This window comes from Phymastichus coffea, unplaced genomic scaffold, assembly GCF_024137745.1.
Source record: "Phymastichus coffea isolate CEN01 unplaced genomic scaffold, Cenicafe_Pcof_1.1 PCOF00046, whole genome shotgun sequence".
NCBI classification, from domain to species: Eukaryota; Metazoa; Arthropoda; class Insecta; order Hymenoptera; family Eulophidae; genus Phymastichus; species Phymastichus coffea.
Genome location: NW_026706857.1, coordinates 728,660 through 747,480, shown reverse-complemented (window position 1 = coordinate 747,480; position 18,821 = coordinate 728,660). Strand labels below are relative to the sequence as shown.

Sequence of the window (18,821 nt, the reverse complement as noted above, 5' to 3'; positions counted from 1 at the left end):
GCTACAGAATCTTACAATGCGACACCTTCCTCTCAAGAAGTTTTCAAGAGTTTCTTTGTGCGAGAAAGAATGATATTTCAACTATAGTTGTTTCACGCTGCGAAAGAGACAAAATAAATATCCAAATTGTTGCCGAATAAGATTTTCTTTTTACGATCTAAAAATTATATTATATTATATATCATTATATACTTATTATATTCATACATTGACACAAGTAACATTAGTCACTTTTATATATAGACATGTAGAAGTATGCTATACGGTTGTCTATAAACCGAATTAATCATTCACGAAAAATCGATAACTGATAGATCGTGCAATGCTTATAATAATGATTATTTACATATCCCCATCGCGAAATCGTGTATAACACGAAGTGAATACGAAACGACCAATTTCACACTTTGAGTTTCATTAAACACGCACTCCGCACATAACGAAAAAGACGCACACGCACGGGCATCCCCGATGTTTCGCATTTTGATAAATGAATGCACGTGCAAAGAGCAACACCTTTCTGTATGTATATTTTACTTTTTTAAATACTCAGTTGAACGCGTCATTCAGATTTCAGTAAATTCAAGCTTCTCCCATCAATTTAACGGACGCTTGGTTGATAAAAACGCAAAGTTTTGTGTTAAATAACATATAAACAACGCGCTCGATACTCAAGCAGCCACGATCATTACCCTCTGCACAAGGTGCGTTTTACCGAGTTCACTCGGAACAACAATCTCTGCACGGAACTCGGCAATTTGAACACTGAACAATATGGCCTGCTCGGAGCGAGCTTTGTATGAAGTCGGCTCTGTACGATTCCGGACTTGGATTGTAACATATTCTCACGAGAACCTGGACTCGATCTTCTCTCTTCGGAAAATTGATCCTACTATACATGTATAGGACGCTCGCATGATGGCGACTCACGAGTCGGCGATTTTTCTCCCTCCGACGTTGCGCCTATAATTTATATCTGTTATTCACGGATGCCTCGCTACACCAAAGATCCAAATCTATTGTGAGTCGCAAAGGCCAAACAATCGACTGACTGATCTCTTGATTTGCGAATCCCATTCAGTAAGCTTTTGTGTGTAGGCTATCGTTTTTACGCGCGAGTGTGATGGCGCGGTCTCGGTGCTTGTCATTTTTTTCTTTCGCTTGTTGACGGCAGGTAATACGAATATTTTACGTTTTATTTAACAGGAAAAAGAACTGCATTTCAAGGAATTCGAATTCGGCAAAACAACCTTGCATAACTATTCCTCATGATAATAGTATTTTCCAGAAATGTGCGACTATCTTAAATAACCAGAATATTGTAACGATTCCATTATTGAAAAACCCACTACAAAAAATAATACGTCTAGATAAAGATGGAACGAAATCATAAGAAAAAACTTATTGTATATAAGTTGAAGATAAACAATGTCCAGCGAATTATATTGTTAAAAGCAAAAGATATTTACAGACGAGATTGAACAAACATAAGAACATCGGAGGTGAAACTGTTGCCAGGGCACACAAGAATAACTTTTCACATGACTTTGATTGGAATAACGCCGAAATGTTAGATTACGAATACAATTACAAAAAGCCTAAAATTTAGGAAATGTTACACATTGATTTATCGAATAATAGCCTAAACAAAAAAGAAGACGTACAATTTCTAAATCATGTATATAAACTGCTGTTAAATTTTTTGTTAATAAAATTAGAAAATTAAAGAATATTTAACGATACGATTCTTTATTCCACTGATGATGATATGGTGATGGATTTTTAAATGAGACAGTTCAAGCATGTTTTCAGGTATATTTTTGAAAGGAATGCTAAATTTTTAAACTCAAATCTAGTTTCAAAATATTCATTTTCCTATCAGTTTGATAGCAAAACAAGTGGCCATAAAATTTAATTTCACATTTGATTATTCACTCTTTTTACAAGCTTGCTCATTTTGAAATCTAGTTTGCTAATATTATTTTTCAATAACGATGTCCCCATAATTTATAGATTAGCGCTCTCTTGCAAATTCATAACAGAGGCTAAAAGCAAGTAGCGTATAACATGAGTAAGCTTTTTTGTGCAATGACTCGTCGGTTAATGCCCTCCACGTGTTTGCCGACTCTTGACGTTTTCTCCGCGTTCTTCTTTTTATACTTATAAACCAGACGACATACTATATTCAACATTTTAGCCATTCAAGTGTAAAAAAACCACAACCTGGTTATTTTTCGGGTAGAATCTTCAAGTACTCTTCTCTCTCTCTCTCTCAATTTCCTCTTTCGGAGAGAGGCGCAATATCATATTCCCCGGAGGCGACTATTCCTCTCATCCAACGTCCACGCGTAATGCTGGCGTCGAAAAGGGCGCAAGCGAGTCAAAGGGAGAGAGAGAGAGAGAGAGAGAGAGAGAGAGAGAGAGAGAGAGAGAGAGAGAGAGAGAGAGAGAGAGAGCTGGTATGGGATGTGGAAAGAGAGCGAGTAACTCCCCCGTCCCCGTTTGCTTTTCAGGGGTTGGTCTCAGCGCCGTGCTCCGCGGTGCGAAATGGGTGGGGATGCAGTGCTCAACGCGTACTGGTTGGTGGAACTGCCGAGGCCACTACTACTGCCACTCGACACGCACACATAGAAGACGAAGAGAAAGAGGTTGCCGCGCGCTCGCTCGCGAGAAAGACTCGCCAGACGAGTTTGAACCGTGCCGCAAGCAAGGAGACCGTCTCGCGAGAGAGCTCGAAGGAGAACTGCATATGTCTACCTGGCTGCAAGCAGTGTTGACTTTTGAACTGTCAGCGCTGAGAGTGCAATAGAAAAAAAGCGATGTGCGCAGGCGAAATTTGAGCAATAACGCAAAGGTGACATTGTTAAAGTATGAGAAGATATACGAACGATCGACACTGAAGAGACGCATTGAAAAGAGGCACAGTGAAAGGATATCAAATAGTATCGGTGAAAAAGAGTGATTAGTGCACCTGCCGCAGGAGGCTCGCCGCGGCGCCACACTCACATGTTGCATGCGAGCTGGCTATCCATCATGGTCGCGGACGGGCCTCGGCTCTGATTGGTGGGCTCTCTCGCAGCAACGGGTCACGTGGGTTATGGTAATTGGGCTCGCGAGTGGGCGGGCACAAAACTTCACCAGCTGCTGTCGCTACGCGTGTGCATCCTACATCAACACACACTGACAGTACTGTGCCGCGAGCGTTGTAATTCACAGTGAACGCGCGAATTTGTCCGCTCGCGGAGACCTACATAAGTGTGTCGAGTTTCTCTCTGGGAATATTGCTAGGTAGAAAAATCGCCTGCATCCCCTTTGTTATGTAAGAGTAGGCGAGTAACTTTGATCGGAGGTTTCCGTGCAGCAGAGTGCATGGTGACTGGCCTGGAAAGTAAATCAACTGTTGTAGTGACGCAATGAGTTCATTCCTCATGAATCCATCAACAGGAGGCGGTTATCATCAGCAGCATCAGCAGCCAATGGGTCATCACACGTTAGAACCCAAGTTTCCACCCAACGCGGAATACAGCGAGGGCAATTACATTCCGTCGAACGGCGCTGATTTCTTCAGCGGCGCTCATCACTTGAATCATCCGCAGTCTCATCAGTTTCAGTATGGCTATCACGCGCATCATCAAGCCGCGTCCACGCCATACGGCGCATCCTCGTCTGTTCAACTCAATGGTGGTTACGCTGGTTACGGGGGTTACTATCCGTCACATCATCCGCCACACCATCAGGTACATTCGATCCACCATGCCAATCTACCGCATCATCACGCCGTGGGTGCACTCGCGATGCCACCCGAAGCTCAACAGCCACCGTTGACGTGTCCACCGTCGATGCAAAATCAACAACAGCAACCACCGCAAACTGTACCACCATCGACGGTTCTCGGGTCGACGGCAATGTCGCCGTCGTTGATGCAGAACCACGTACCGCAAGATAATCTTCAATCCCATAGTCAACATCAACAAACTCAACAGCAACCGCACGATACTGCTGTTTGTAGTCCGGCTGGTTCGGCTAGTATGCATCGCGATAACTCGCCCGAGTTACAGAATCAACAGCCGTCGCATCAGCAGCACCAACAAAACTTGCAGCAGGGTCAGTCGAGCTTGTCGCATCACCCGGATGATGGATCGGATGTCGATGATCTTGATGACGATCAAACGATGGATGGCTCACCTGGGCTGGAAGGTGACGATGATGAGGATAACGAGAATGGCGATAGAATTGTTTATGCTTGGATGAAAAAGATTCACGTTGCTGGAGTTGGTACGCATTTTTATTTCAATACTTTTTCCCACCGCGTATGTCAACACTTTTTTTATTACTCAAGGTTTTATTATCAAGTCTTATCAAATAATAATAAAAAAAATTATTCAGGCTCTGGCGTTTTTTTCCGATTAGCCAATTAACCTTTTCTTGTTTCAGTTTTGTAATACTTTGTTCTGGTTGCCCAACTAATTGTTATCTTGCACAAAAATCTTCAACAATTAGTGGATTGAAAATATTCATAAGTCACAGTAAAAATTAAAAAAAAATTACATTTATAAATTGCAGGACTGAATTATTTCTCTATACGAATTTTCCTTTATTACATGCTATTAGTAGATAGTACTCTAAAAAAATTATTCATAATTCTGTTTCAATGGTGAAATCATAACTGCAAAAAAGAACTTGCGTACATTTGCTTGGCAAATCAATAAGGCATCTAATCGCGATTGCCGCTGTCAGTGTCAAGCACCAGCGTAGCCGTCCAACTCGAGTTGCCGTCGGACAGACAATCCACTTTGCATCATCGCATTTTCTTCCACTCTTGGAGCTTAAACGTTAACTTGCATAATGATAATGATTTGCATATTAAAAAAAAAATGTTGGAAATCTTGCATATAGGCACGATTGTTTCTTTGAGAAATCAGCATTATTATCAAACTAATCTTCAATGTTTCTTTCTCACGTTGGGATTCGTGAAGGTCGAGATCACGCATTGACGCAAGGTTGCTTTTTGTACTGATGCTGTGACATGGTGCGCGGGATAAATAGAACGTGCTTAGTAGCAGGTTACAGAAGTGGCATGTTGATTTAAGTGTCGCATTTATCTTGTCGCCGGGCGCATCCGTAGGACACACACGTAATTCCAAAAGAATGATGGCCAGCGAATCAGTGAAGCACCTTGTTGTCACCTGCGCTCTTCAGTAAAAACCGACTGGTATTAATGTCTTGCCATTATTCACTCATCCACCGGTGAATCTAAGTCTCGTGCGAGCTGCAACGTGGAAGCGTGCGTGCTATTTCTTAGTATGCCAGAGTTTTGTCTCTGTGTCGCGCTTTGTGTTGGTATAGCTTGCCTCTCTGTGCCTTTAATAGAGCGCCCAAATAAAAATAGAGGAAGAGAAGCCTTTCTAGACGCGATCTCTGTGCGTGACAGTCGCGCGAAATTAGTCACGCCCACGGGTTATTTATTGCTCACTTCGCTTGCTCGCTCTCTCCCGACGAAACCCGACAAAGTGTTTTTTTCTTCTTCTTAAAGAGAACTTTGATATATCACAGACATCACTACAGTAGTATTAATTTTTATGTTACTAATGCTGTTCCTGTGTTCAATGATATTCGTCAATCATCCATTTCTGTCTGGGAATTCGACGTTTTTTTTTGCATTGTATTTATTGAAGCTATTCAACATATTATATTTTTATATTCGGTAAAATTCTTCTTAAATTTTCTCGGGTACGAATTGAATTCTTTCAATTAATTTCTGCACAATATCGAATTAAAGTATAATTTTTTCATTATAGCAAAAAAGACATTTCATGAAGTAAAATACCTTATTGTGTAATAAAAAAATTACACAATAAGGTATTGTTAATGAACATTGATATGTATTTGATTTAATATACGATAAATTATTTCATTGGGGGTTGAAAATTACGGTTTTATATTCAAAATATAACCATAATTCATGCTCAAAAAGAATCTTTGTGCTATTACCTAAGTTTATGCCCTATACAGCCATTCCTACAAACAAATTTTATATGCAAAAATCGAATGGAAAATATAATTATATTTCTTCATGAAAGATTTTGATTAAAATATTCTATGAATCATCAAAACAACTCAGTTTCAAAATATTACATTCTCTTACAGCATCACTATTACTTATTCTGCATTACAAGTTTGGTAAAAACAACCAACGGACATTAGCAAAAAGATTCACTCCATGCTGTGAGCCTTGGGACGTGACTTCCTCGGAAGTTTTTTTCTTCAAAAGATGAATTTCGCTTGTGAGATCGTCAATGCTGAAAATAATACTGTCGATGTATACAGACAACAAAAGTCGCGTATAGAGGCTAGACCATAGGGCTTATTTGAAACCACGTTTTTCTGCCGCGTAACAGTCCTCGGAATTGGCCGGCTGCCTTTGTAAGTTGGAGGCCTTCCCTCTCTGTCTCTCTCTCTCTCTCTCTCTCTCTCTCTCTCTCTCTCTCTCTCTCTCTCTCTGTCTACTGGCCGCGAAAACTGCAGCTCATTCCAACTTGCAACTATTCCCTTCGGCCATAAGACGAGAGAGACTCGAGGTAGAGACCTAGATTGTTGTACGCGCTCAGTCTCTGGCTGTTCCTTGTTTTTCATCTATATACATCCGATATCCCTACCAACTTATCGAAACAGCCGATCGATTACACGTTGGAAAAAATCGGCTCAACATAATGCAGATCTTCCTCACCACATTGATGTGTCATCGATTCGATATAATTGGACTTCTGCAAGTTATTGTTCGGTTTTCAACATGATAAATACCAGCTAAAAAATGACTTATAGATTTACGTAGAATGCTCCAAAATTGAAGGCTTCTCTTTTGAATGCTTGAAATATTTAACAAAATTCGAAAATTCAATGAATTAGTCTAGTCAAGGCATAAATGTTAAATTATTATAAAATAATGCGCACTATAGATTAATAAATACATACACGCATAACTTACAACCTTTCAACAACATCGCAAAAGAAAATAATAGATTGTACAAAAAAACTATACTCTCAGTTTAATAATAACAATAACATTCAATGCCATCGACAATGTAAAAATGACACTAGGGATCACGCACAAAACTCATCATGTACAATCGCACGATCTTCGTCATCACCATCATGCATCGTGATAAAAGCAAGCTGAAGGCCAAACTGGCAACAGCAGCAGAACTGTGATTACGGATGCGCGGTTTGGTTGGTCCGTAATTCTCAGTTCTCTCGTGTGCGTATGTACACACATACGCATTCATCATGTTGGGTGAGTGACACAATCTCTCCCCTCGATGGTCGGACACGCGACGACGGTGAGGGTCAGTTTCTCTCTCTCTCGCTGGAATGGAATGTGCTGTGGCAGTGATTCGAAACCTCTTGCATTTTACGCGGCTACTCGTCTACATGTCCGTCGAGACCACCAAGCTGAGCTATGTTGTCTTCTGCCTTTACCCCCCTATTCACTCTTCTTCTTGATCTTCTTCTTTTCCCTCTCCTCTCTCTCTCTCTCTCTCTCTCTCTCTCTCTCTCTCTCTCTCTCTCTTTCCCTCTCTGTCTGTCTGTCTCGACAGGAAAAACACGAACCCATCGCTATACGATCTTTCAATATTGATGCTCTGCCTCGATGTATATCGTATACGGGCTGCCTGCGCCCTTTTCTTTTCATGCGCGTGTATTGTCTCTGTTATTACGTGTTATGAGTGTATGGGCGATTTTTTCTTCTTTTTGATGCTAGTAAGATTGAGTACCACTATGAAGGTTGATTTTCACACATATTTCATATCATATATGTAGAAGGTAGACTCAGTGAACTAATACATCCTAATTTAGACGATGATCAAACAGTGAATTCCTGAATTTAAATAACATCAAATTTTCGTCACACAGTTATGAATCAAAACACTGGCTTAGATTTCAAACCTAACTAGTTCAGGAGTTATTTCAAATATTCGCCCAAAGCCATTTTAGCAATCGCAAATACAATCTTCTCGTGGTCGTCATCGATCCACCTATTAAGCAATATATCGTCATTATCCACATATGTGATGAATGTGACCTTATACAAATAGTTTAAAAAATGCGAACCTATACCGGAAACATATTCATTTAAAATGACAATCGCTTATCGGTGTCAATCCTTCACACGATCATGGCGAAAAAAGTCAACGAAAAATACGTTCTATTGATGAGTAATCGTTTGTTCGGAGGAGGCAAAAAGGCAACAGTATACAATATGATTGTCGCAGTGGCGTGAGATATAATTGACTCATAATAAGTGTCGCGACTGTTAGTCGTTCGATGGTGCACTAATTGAATTTCCAAATTCTCATAAATCATTATTTGACGCGAAGAAAGCACGATAGAGGTAGCAGTCGCTAATAAGGACGGATTTGTGCGCTGATATGCTCTGCTCTGGTCCTCATCAGGAGCCACGTGCATAATGTATTCGTTCGGTCGTGAGTGTAACTGATCACCTTGTCAGCTGAGACCACCTGGTTTTGTCCTTTTTAAGGAAGCCATCAGAGCAGTAGCGCTAGATAGCTACAGTTTGATATCAGGAAGGTCAGTTCGGAAGCTTGTTTTCGTACTTTTTCGTGCCCATACTTTTATATGCTCACGCTGACTTCGTCGTCAGCGACATGATTCTCTCTTTTCTCGGTAGCTCGCATGAGATAACAGCTGAGTAAAAAAGTATAGACATTAACGAAGCATTCTTGTCGTTTTCCAAATGTGAATCGAAACGCTGTTTGGCCACGAGTTCTGACAGATAGATGGCATCTTTCTAGGATGATGTATTTGCTGGTATATATGCACGATGAGATATATGGCGTGTCAGCACATTTTTATCATAAAATGAATTTTGGCAAGATATTTCAACTTCTTTGCGTCATTCTTACTGTACGAAATTTTCGATTATGAATATGCAAAGAACTGAGATTCTTTCGCTAACATATATTTTATGATATATCTGAAAATGCACTTCGCCAATGTTATACCCATGTTGGATTCGTTGGATCTGTTTGACAACTACAAATTTTTTGCTACTATTCATTCTGTGTAACTTAGTTAACATGATTTTGCAATTCCATTTTATCTTTTTACGATTCCTTGCAACAACAAAAGGCAATTTACCGTTTTCGATCAATTTAGTAATATGAAATTTTTAATTGAAATATGTTATCGCATCGTCAAATGTTTTTTCATAATTTAAAGATTTTATCAGCTAATTTTACCATACAAAGCCACTATATTAAATTTTCCATATAACTTGATTTACTTTTGAAGTACATGAAGCTACGTATTTTACTAATAATAATTAAGCAAAATAACTTTCGCTTCTAGCTAATGGCTCATACACACCAGGCATGGAACCAAAACGACAACGCACAGCTTATACAAGGCATCAGATCCTTGAGTTAGAGAAGGAGTTCCATTTCAATCGCTATCTATCGCGCCGACGGCGAATCGAGATTGCGCACACCCTCGTATTGTCAGAGCGTCAAATAAAAATATGGTTTCAAAATCGTCGAATGAAGTGGAAAAAGGACAATAAGCTACCCAACACAAAGAACGTCAGACGGAAAAATGCAAACGGCCAAAGTCAACCGGCAAAATCCAAATCATCGCGATCATCGACAAAAAATCCAAACAACAACAGCAACCAACGTAAAAATAATAATCGTTCGCCACCTCAGAGTTGCATGGAGACTAGTCTAGATGGCAGTATGACGGGATTAACGGATGTACACGATGTTAAACCACCGACAGATGGATTCATGAACCATGTACCAACGAATTTTCAAGCTGGTCAGCAACATCCACTAGCGCATCTACAAGCACAGCTGAGTCATTGTCACCTGGGTAGTATGATGGATCCTAGTGGGCCTCCTGGTATGGTACACATGGGTACGGGGAATATCAGTCCACTCGCGCCTGCCAGTACTAGTCCGACGGGTGTACCAACGACTATTCCGTCGGCGACTATCAAATCTGACTATGGACTCATGGCACTGTAACACACAAGTCAACAATTAGAATGTTGGTAAAGAAAGTGAAAGCAGCATTTTAGATGTGCACAGAGATTACGGTGTAGTTTTTAAGTTATCAATGTGTGAGAGAAACGTGCGTTCTGTGAATTTTTGCAGGTTTAAAAAAGGCGACACTATTATATGGGACTCTGTTCATTCCGTGCATACATTCTTTCTCGTAATTTCTTGTCCCAACGTGAGCAGTTTGGTTTTTTACGTTATCAACTGAATTTTCAATGAAAAAATATTGTTGAATAACGATTTGATACAATGCTCGTAAAGAAGATGAATTCCGGGGACCAGCCGGTGTTAAATAGTGAATATTGAAAGTTTTATTTGTTGGCATATAAAAATCGTCCTAATAAAGGCTTATAAAGGTATTGTCACAAAAACTTTTTAATCTTGAAGAGTTCGGTAAAAGCTTTCATTTTCTTGCACACGAGTACCGAAATCTTATTTAAAGGCCCTACAAAGTTCCTTCAATAGTAACATCTTATTTGTTAAAAAATTGACTTTACCATACCGTTTTGACCATTAGAATTAACGGAAATTATTTAGGGAAGTTTCGTTGTCTTTGTTAAAATCTCTGCTATGGAATGAATGGAACCAATTTTCCAAAAAATTATTTATTCATGTTTGTCAACCAGTATTCCTATGAATAAAATAAAGCTTTTCATAAAATTTAAAAAACTAGCTTCGCTGATTTTGTAGTACAAATACTAGCAAAGACAACGAGCCCTCCGAAAATAATTTCCGTTTATTCTAATGTTCAGAAAGGCGTAGTAAAGTAAATTTTTTTATAAAAGAAGATTTTACGATTAAAAAAACTTTCTAAGGCCGCGAAATAAGATTTTGGGTCTCACAAGCAATAAAATAAAAGCTTATACCAAGTCCTTCAAAATGTAAATAGCTTCATGACGATAGATTCATTAGGACGATTTCTTTGTGAGCGTATTTTGATACGCTAACAAAGAAAACGTTCAATTTTTATTATTAAATACCGGGTGGTCCCCTTAATCTTCTCCAAATAGACAAATTTATTGTATTTTTAGAGATAAGAATGGTTAGTTTCTAAACAAAGATTGCTCATGTTTTTACTAAATGGTCTTCTCGCTACGTTTTGACTTATATTAATTAATGACGGGATAGTCCAGTCTCGTAACTGGTTTACATGGAATTTGCCAGTCAATAATCATTGTGCCATGAATCTCGTGCATATAGCAGAAAAGGAAAAAGCGTGCATTTTACTTTGCATTTGATTTTTTAGCAAAGTATAAGAAAGAAAAGTGAAACAATTTTCGTTGCGTTAGCATTTTCAGTTCTTTTTTCTTTTCACGATCTTACTCTCCGAATACTTCAAATCTTTCAAATCTTTATTCAGTGATGTAAATAATAAGTACATAAAGTATGGTACATGTATATAATTGTAAAGAGTCCGTTGATGCAGTTTTATAAAAATGCTCATTCAGTGTATGATTAGTTTAAACGTATACTTTCAGATAAAATAGAACTTAATGGTTTTTTCTGAATTTTCAGAAACGTTTTAAATAAAAGTCTGTACCTTAGTAAGGTATATAAGATAAAACATTTGTAAAATATTCGTGACAGCACCGTTGGTGAAAAATATTTACATATAACAATAAGTATCAATTTTCATCTTTTAATTGAGTTGTGTATTTTATTATCAAGAATAAATTTGTTACTATGTTGTGTTCAAGAAAAAAATATATCTTCTATAATTAAAAACGTAGTATCTTACTACGTATTCTCAAACTAAAGTGCTGAAATAAATGGTTATTCTCTAATTATTTTGTCGTAGAATTAATTCTTATCAGAATGTCATCATTATTTACTTTCAGTACTACGAATACGTTATGCGATGGCATACACAAGTGGTAATCTTTAATATTATCCTTAATGATCTCAAAGCTTTTCAATTTAATTCACGACATTAATTATATTCGCTCGAAACATTAAAATTATATGTAAATACTTAATGGTGTAGTCGTGTCTATATTTGAAATGTAAAAGAAAAATCATATTTGCAAGATCAATGCTGACATTATGATTGAAAAAGCCATTCGTTCTAAAATCGAGAGCTGCTATTGAATAAACGAGTAGAAATCAAACAAAATAATGCACAGAATCGCTGTGACGATATACCAAAACAATATTAATTGTATTGTACGAAAGTAGCATTTAAGCGAAAACAACAAAAATTAACGATTCAATAAAAGCACGTTATTCTAAAATTCTTATAAAAATATCGAGGTCAGTCGAAAATAACATTTGCTCTCAGAACAATTACTGAGATTTCTGTCACCGCAATAGACGTTTTTGGTGAGTGTTACTCTTGATCATCCGTCGTTCGCTGATAAATCTAAATAAAATTGCAAGAAAAAATGATGTACGAGTAAGCAAGTCGTCGTTTAAGTGTGACAGTGTACTCATTTTTGTGTATATAATACCTTGTATAGGACCCGACGATTGATCTGCAATAATATTGACGCGATGATACTTATGTTTATATCGATAAAACCGATAAATAAATAAAGAACGATAAAAGATACCTGAATGTATGCTTCATTCAAGCTACACTTTTACTTCCAATGTCTATTGTTTCATCACATGATTTTAAAACATTTTTTACATTATTGGTTTCGCGACAGAGTTAAATACGTTTCGCTGAATCTCGCTGTGCATCATGAATCGCAAGAATTGAGATCAATATTCTCGCATACAAAGGGGGATCGCTTATCGAAGCTCGTGTGGAGCGAACGCGAAGAGAAAGAGAGAAAAAACTTCAACGATGGCATAAAGGGAAAAAGGGATGACGGGACAAGAAAAAGACCGTTTCATATATATATATATATATACATATGTATATACATGTGTGTGTATGTGTGTGTATGTTTTACTTTCATTTCTCATCCCTTCCATTCAGTAGTACCTATATAATGATTTTAATACGCATTTTCACTGCAGAATTGTTGAATTCTAAAAGCTTGAAGAAATGTTTTTACGTTAGTTAATTAATTTTTGACGGATACCTGTAAGGGTCATAATTTACAGGTCACAATATATATATCCTTAATCAGATTAAAATTGTATAATCAGATTATAAAATATCCTTAATCAGATTAAAATTGTATAATCAGATTATAAAATATCCTTAATCAGATTTTTAGATAATTTAATTATGAAGAATAAATATCTATGATCAATTTTTGTAATGTACGATGAAACGGCATATCATTTTATTATTAATCATCGATAAATGCATAAAATTAAAACTGAAAAAATAATGTATTGATTACTGTTGAAGACATCACTATGAGAATCAGCACATATCATGATGAACTAATATTTCTAATAAAAAGCAGCCCACGATATATTACTCCACCTAATTTTTATATTAGTATATTTGAGACGCTACCTTGTGTGGACTTTCACCTCTACAAACATTTATTTATTTATGAATAATACTTCTTAAACCGTATTGTTTACATTTGAATGAACTACATTACTAATAAATGTACACAAAAAGATGAACAGCAAACTAATTTTCCATGTATGATCAACTAGAATAATTGCCAAAAAACCAACATTTTATAATAGATAAGAAGTAATTCTCCACAGATCAGCAACACTCAATAAATAGTACTGTTAAACTTGCACGACAAGTATCAGTTATTTATCTTTGCCATACATATACATATACATGTACATAAACATACATACGTATATACAAACGCACTCATATATATATATATATATATATATATATATATATATATATATATATATATAAGCATGGCACGTGTACGCATACACAACACAGATATCAAAATGTGTATCCGTATCCAGACCGCGACGCCTGCGCGCTAGATACTCCACACTAAGCTAGCTGGAGAATAAACCGCGTTCGATTCGATATCCCCCCAGAACGGCCTGCATGTATGCGTCTGCGAGAGAAAGAGAGAGCGAGAGAGACAGAAAGAGGGGTGGCTCCCGAGAGGCGTCGCCCGTGGAGCATGGTTTGCCACCGCCCATACGGCTATACTAGAAAGACCGCGGAATCCGCCGGCCTTGAAGTATATGTGCGTTCTGTGCCGTAGCAGTGCTAGGTTGCGTAGTAGGGCTTTCTGGCTTCCGCTAAAAATGGAGAATGTCGACGTAGAATAAAAGAAAAATAGATTTAAAAAAGAGTAAAAGAAGACGATGAATCCACCAACGGAAGATTCTTCCAATTTTTCAAATCCTTGAGTTGTAAAGAAACTAGCTTGAGAAGTTATGCCGTAATGCGGTTGATAAAAAAGAGATTTCAAGGCAATGTTCTTAGCAAGAGAGAGAGTAAGAAATTAGACGATTTCAGTTTACGATTACTATTTCGTTTTTACTATTACCATTTTTATTTCCAATAATGTCGGTTTTTCTCATGTTTTGTATTACTAGAAAGACTACACTTTAAAAGTTAAGTATCAATAATTGTAGAATTTAACTTACAAGATCGCAAACTAATAAAATAACCTTCTCTCTCTGTTACGAATTACTCGATAAAAAATACTACAAATTCGATTGAATAACAAAATATATCTTCTATACACACATATCTCTTTGTCGGAATGTTTGGAAAAACAGTTCTTATAACACCTACTGACACAGGAATTATAAGCTTGTAAATAATTTCTGCAGATATGATAAACAATATTGTTATGCGATTTATTATAAGTTACACAAGTATAGAAAAGACCTATGAACATTCAAAAATAAAGAATTTTTATATTTCCAACAATACGTGTATATATAACAATGATATGTATATATACAAACAATAATTGGATTTATACGAATTGTGATATATTTTTTTCTATAAAAAAGCAATTTATATACCGTCAATAAAGTATCGTAACTGACAAATTCGCAGAAGCTCATAAATTATATACAATGTTACAGACGAAAATTTCCTGCACTTGGTGAAGTTGATAAATAACAAACATCCGCGTCACAGCAGCAATCCTTTATATAAATCAAGCATCTTTCGCGTATGTGCACGCACACGTATATATAATAAAGCCTTTCTCATTCCTTCATCAGATCTCCGCGGGCAATTGCGTATACCACAAGATAATCGTCTCTCTCGCGCACATTTTCAGGCTTGTTTCTTCCGAGAAATCTCTGCTTGGAGAGCTTTCAGCGCGTGGCGACGCAAGCTTGTTTGCAGCTCGTTATAGCCGACAACTTCTTTCAAGACAAATGATCCTCCGGCAGCAGCGCTTGCCAATCACTCATGGATCTACATACTCCCGGTAGCCGAATACATGGTGGTCGTCGTTATGCGACAATATTATACGAAAAAAGAACGCGAATACCGATCTCGCAATCCGCTCTTTAAAAAAGAAGCATTAAAAAGTCGGGAGTCTATAAGATTTCCATCCGTCACGCAGAATTCAATAATCGTGCTAACATCCTCATCGATGTCAAGCTTACAGACGAAAAAAAAGGTCTATCGCGATCTGATCGATGGATCGGATCAAAAGTAGAAACGGTTTGGCACTTGGTAAGGCGCTAACAACGTGCTGGCCATTAGATGTAATTGGGTGGGGGATTAACGAGTCACTGGCTCCATTTATCAGGCAACGTAATTACGAAGCATCCCTCGCGAAACTGTCTCTCTCTCCCTCCCGCTCTCTCACCTCGACTATCTCTCGCTCTCTGAGTGACGTCCCCCCGGGGACAAGTTTCGCGACGATGCTAGTGGTGCACGCGTCTCTCACTCGCAACGACTAAAGATAACGGGATGTTTCCTGTCGTCGGACCAGCAGGAAATTGGACCGAGTTCACGTGCTCTCTCACTCTCTCTCTCTTACTTACTCACTTACTCATTCACTCACTCACTCTCGCTCACTCACTCGCACTCTCTCTCTCTCTCTCTCTCTCTCTCTCTCACACGCACAAATGGTTAATTCATATAGCAAGAGTGTATGAGCACGGAAATAGGCAAGTGAACAAGCGCGAGAAATCATTAAAATTTTCAGTGACACGAGACTCCGTTACTAATGATACGTGACAAGCAAGATGACGTGGGCGGTGCACACATCATTAGCTGAGCTTAGCTTGCGCTATAATTGTTCCGAGAGAGTATAGACCTAGCACAAGTGCACAGTATCGCGAAAAGGGTTCTATTTGTGGGATGCCGTCGAACTTGATCAGTCGAGAAACTTTCTTGTTTGTATTTTTTTTTTTCTTGGTAAAAATCATTTCTTGCTGGATATTTTTTCTTCGTTGCGCTGTATTGTATAGCGCTTTCACTCTCAAACGCTAGTTAGGACGACTAGTGAGATATGCCTAATCATGCTCGAGCTTCTTCTTTTTTTGTTGTCAACGCACTGAGGAAGTTTATACAGTCTTGTTTAGAAAAAAAATTTTTTTTTTGTATAAAATCAAACATACATGGATATACAAAATTCAACGGAGGATTCATTTTTTTTCAGTTTATCTCATATGCAAAGTAAATTTTTATAGTCATTCTGGCCGGACAGAAATTCAATCTAGTACGAGCGTAGACTAGAGACTTGTCCTCAGAATTCCATTGCTTTAATTCATTTTGGGATTGTCTGCCAATCTCGTCGTCCTTATAATTCATTAAAATTCTTTTTTGCCCCTTGGAAACGTGATGGATTCTGCTTTCAATTTAACGCTGAGACCCTACTACGACGTGAACGAAGAAAGAGAGTGCCTTGACGTTATACCGTCGTCCGTTCCCCCTTGAATAGCAATGAGACTAGATTTTACCGATGCAAGCAACTTTTTGTCGTTGTCGAATTTACCGATAGATCATAATATTAAACAATGTAAAGATTGTTATTGGCGAGAGTCAAAATCAAATATTTGAAATGTCTATGCTGGAATGTATAATTTTTTATCTTTTTAAAATAAGAAAGTAGTGTTCATTATTATTTAATTTAAAAAACTAATAGTTAAAAATATAAAAATATTTAAATATTGTACGATTTTTATCGAATATATTTTTGTTTAAACTTTGCCAACCCGCATTATTAAAAGTGCTCATTTTTAGAAGGATTTCTTATTTCTATATATTTATATTATTACAAAATATTATTAAATTAGCATTTTAGACAAAATTTTTATTCCTAAAAGCTGATGATTCTTGTTGATTTGATAACATTTTTAAGTAGCGTAAAAAATAGTCATTCAATATATATTAGAATGTTAATATATTTTTCGGTTATTATATATTAGACTGATTGGTTCGAATCTCCACGATAAAAGCTTCAGAAACTAACATGTTTACTAATAATCAATTGAAACTCATTTCAGAATTAAAATTACTGAAATTCGAGAATGCAAGGTTTTTAGCCGACATTACATTAAAATATTCAATGAATACATTTGAAAAATTACTAAATAATACAAAATTTTTTGTGAGGATTCAAAAATTTTCAGTGTTTTTTTCAATCAAGTTAAGCTTTTCTCTCTTCAACCTCCGAATAAAAACTCCAATCTATAGAATCCTCAAACCAACTGGAAGAAAACCAGCATCTGCCAATCGGCCGTCTTATCCTACCGATATATAGCATGAGAAAAAAGGCAATATCGTTCGAGACGGCTCTGCGGACAAAGCGGGAAAAAGTAAAAAGAAAGAGAAGCCAGTAGTAGTACTGATGAGAGAGAGAGAGGGGGGGGGGGGCAGCAAGAGCAGCAGCAGCAGAAGCAGCGGGAGGAGGGTTTCCGAAACAGCTCGCCGCTATCTCGACTGATCCGATCAAGATTAATGAACGCGAGGAGCCTTCGCGCCGCCCAGCGTACTCACTCTCTTTCTCTTTTGCTTCTCTACACCACGTATACATATACTCCTGTTCACGTCAAGCTCTCTCTACCCCCCCCCCCCTCTCTCTCTCTCTCACTCGTCTCTATATAATAATGCAATTCTTCGGGTATGTATCGTAAATGAGTAAATGTTCTTTATCAAAACAAGTCTGGAATCACGAATTTCAAGCTAGTTTTTAGTTGGTCTTTCGGAAAGGTATATGCAGATATTTGTAAGGTGTATACATATACTAGGAAGGATAATGAAAATCTTACTGTTGTTAATTATGTAATCTTTCAGTATTCATTTAAACAAGAATGAATAAGACAAAAGAGTGAAACTGAAGTGATAAAATGATGAATAACTTAGGAACACAATAAGCTATTCAGAAAATTATAGAACAGAATTTAAAGTGATCATCAAAAACCATAAAATTTGCTACCATATAACTAGCTTTTAAAAAAAATTTTATGAAAATATTAATTATAAATAGTTTATAACATTTGTCTATCGTAATTATAAGACTCCAATCTCTATAATTAAGGCTTTTAATGAAATAAACTGAGAAGTGTCCACGCCTTTACGATGCTGGAGGATCCCTCTCGACGCTGTCGGAATTGAGCATTAACACCCTTCTCGTGATTAATCCCATAATCCGGCGTTGACCACTCCACTCCAGACCGTACGTGAGAACCTCACTTATGAGCTCCTTCAACTTCCGTACGTAGCAGAGCCCGTTCAAAATACAATCAAGGGAATTGATATCACACCTATAGTCGTATAGTGTAAGTTGAATAACAAGAATGTATGAAATCTAAATATTTTCTATCTATTGTTTCTTTTACGTACTTCGGATTTTTCTAAAAAGCTGAACTTTTTTTCTTATTCATTGATTGACCGTATCAAGGATTGTAAAATTAGTATTTATAATATGGAAA

The 18,821-nt window shown here is 37.4% G+C and overlaps 1 protein-coding gene across 1 annotated transcript; it reads left to right on the top strand.

Moving 5' to 3' along the window:
- The first annotated feature begins 2,707 nt into the window (after positions 1-2,707).
- On the top strand, positions 2,708-12,597 carry LOC131664883 (homeotic protein deformed). Its single transcript, XM_058936321.1, has 2 exons — positions 2,708-4,275; positions 9,367-12,597. Exons 1-2 carry the CDS (start codon positions 3,414-3,416, stop codon positions 10,038-10,040), a joined length of 1,536 nt encoding a protein of 511 aa, XP_058792304.1. The 5' UTR covers positions 2,708-3,413; the 3' UTR covers positions 10,041-12,597.
- The last annotated feature ends 6,224 nt before the right edge of the window (positions 12,598-18,821 follow it).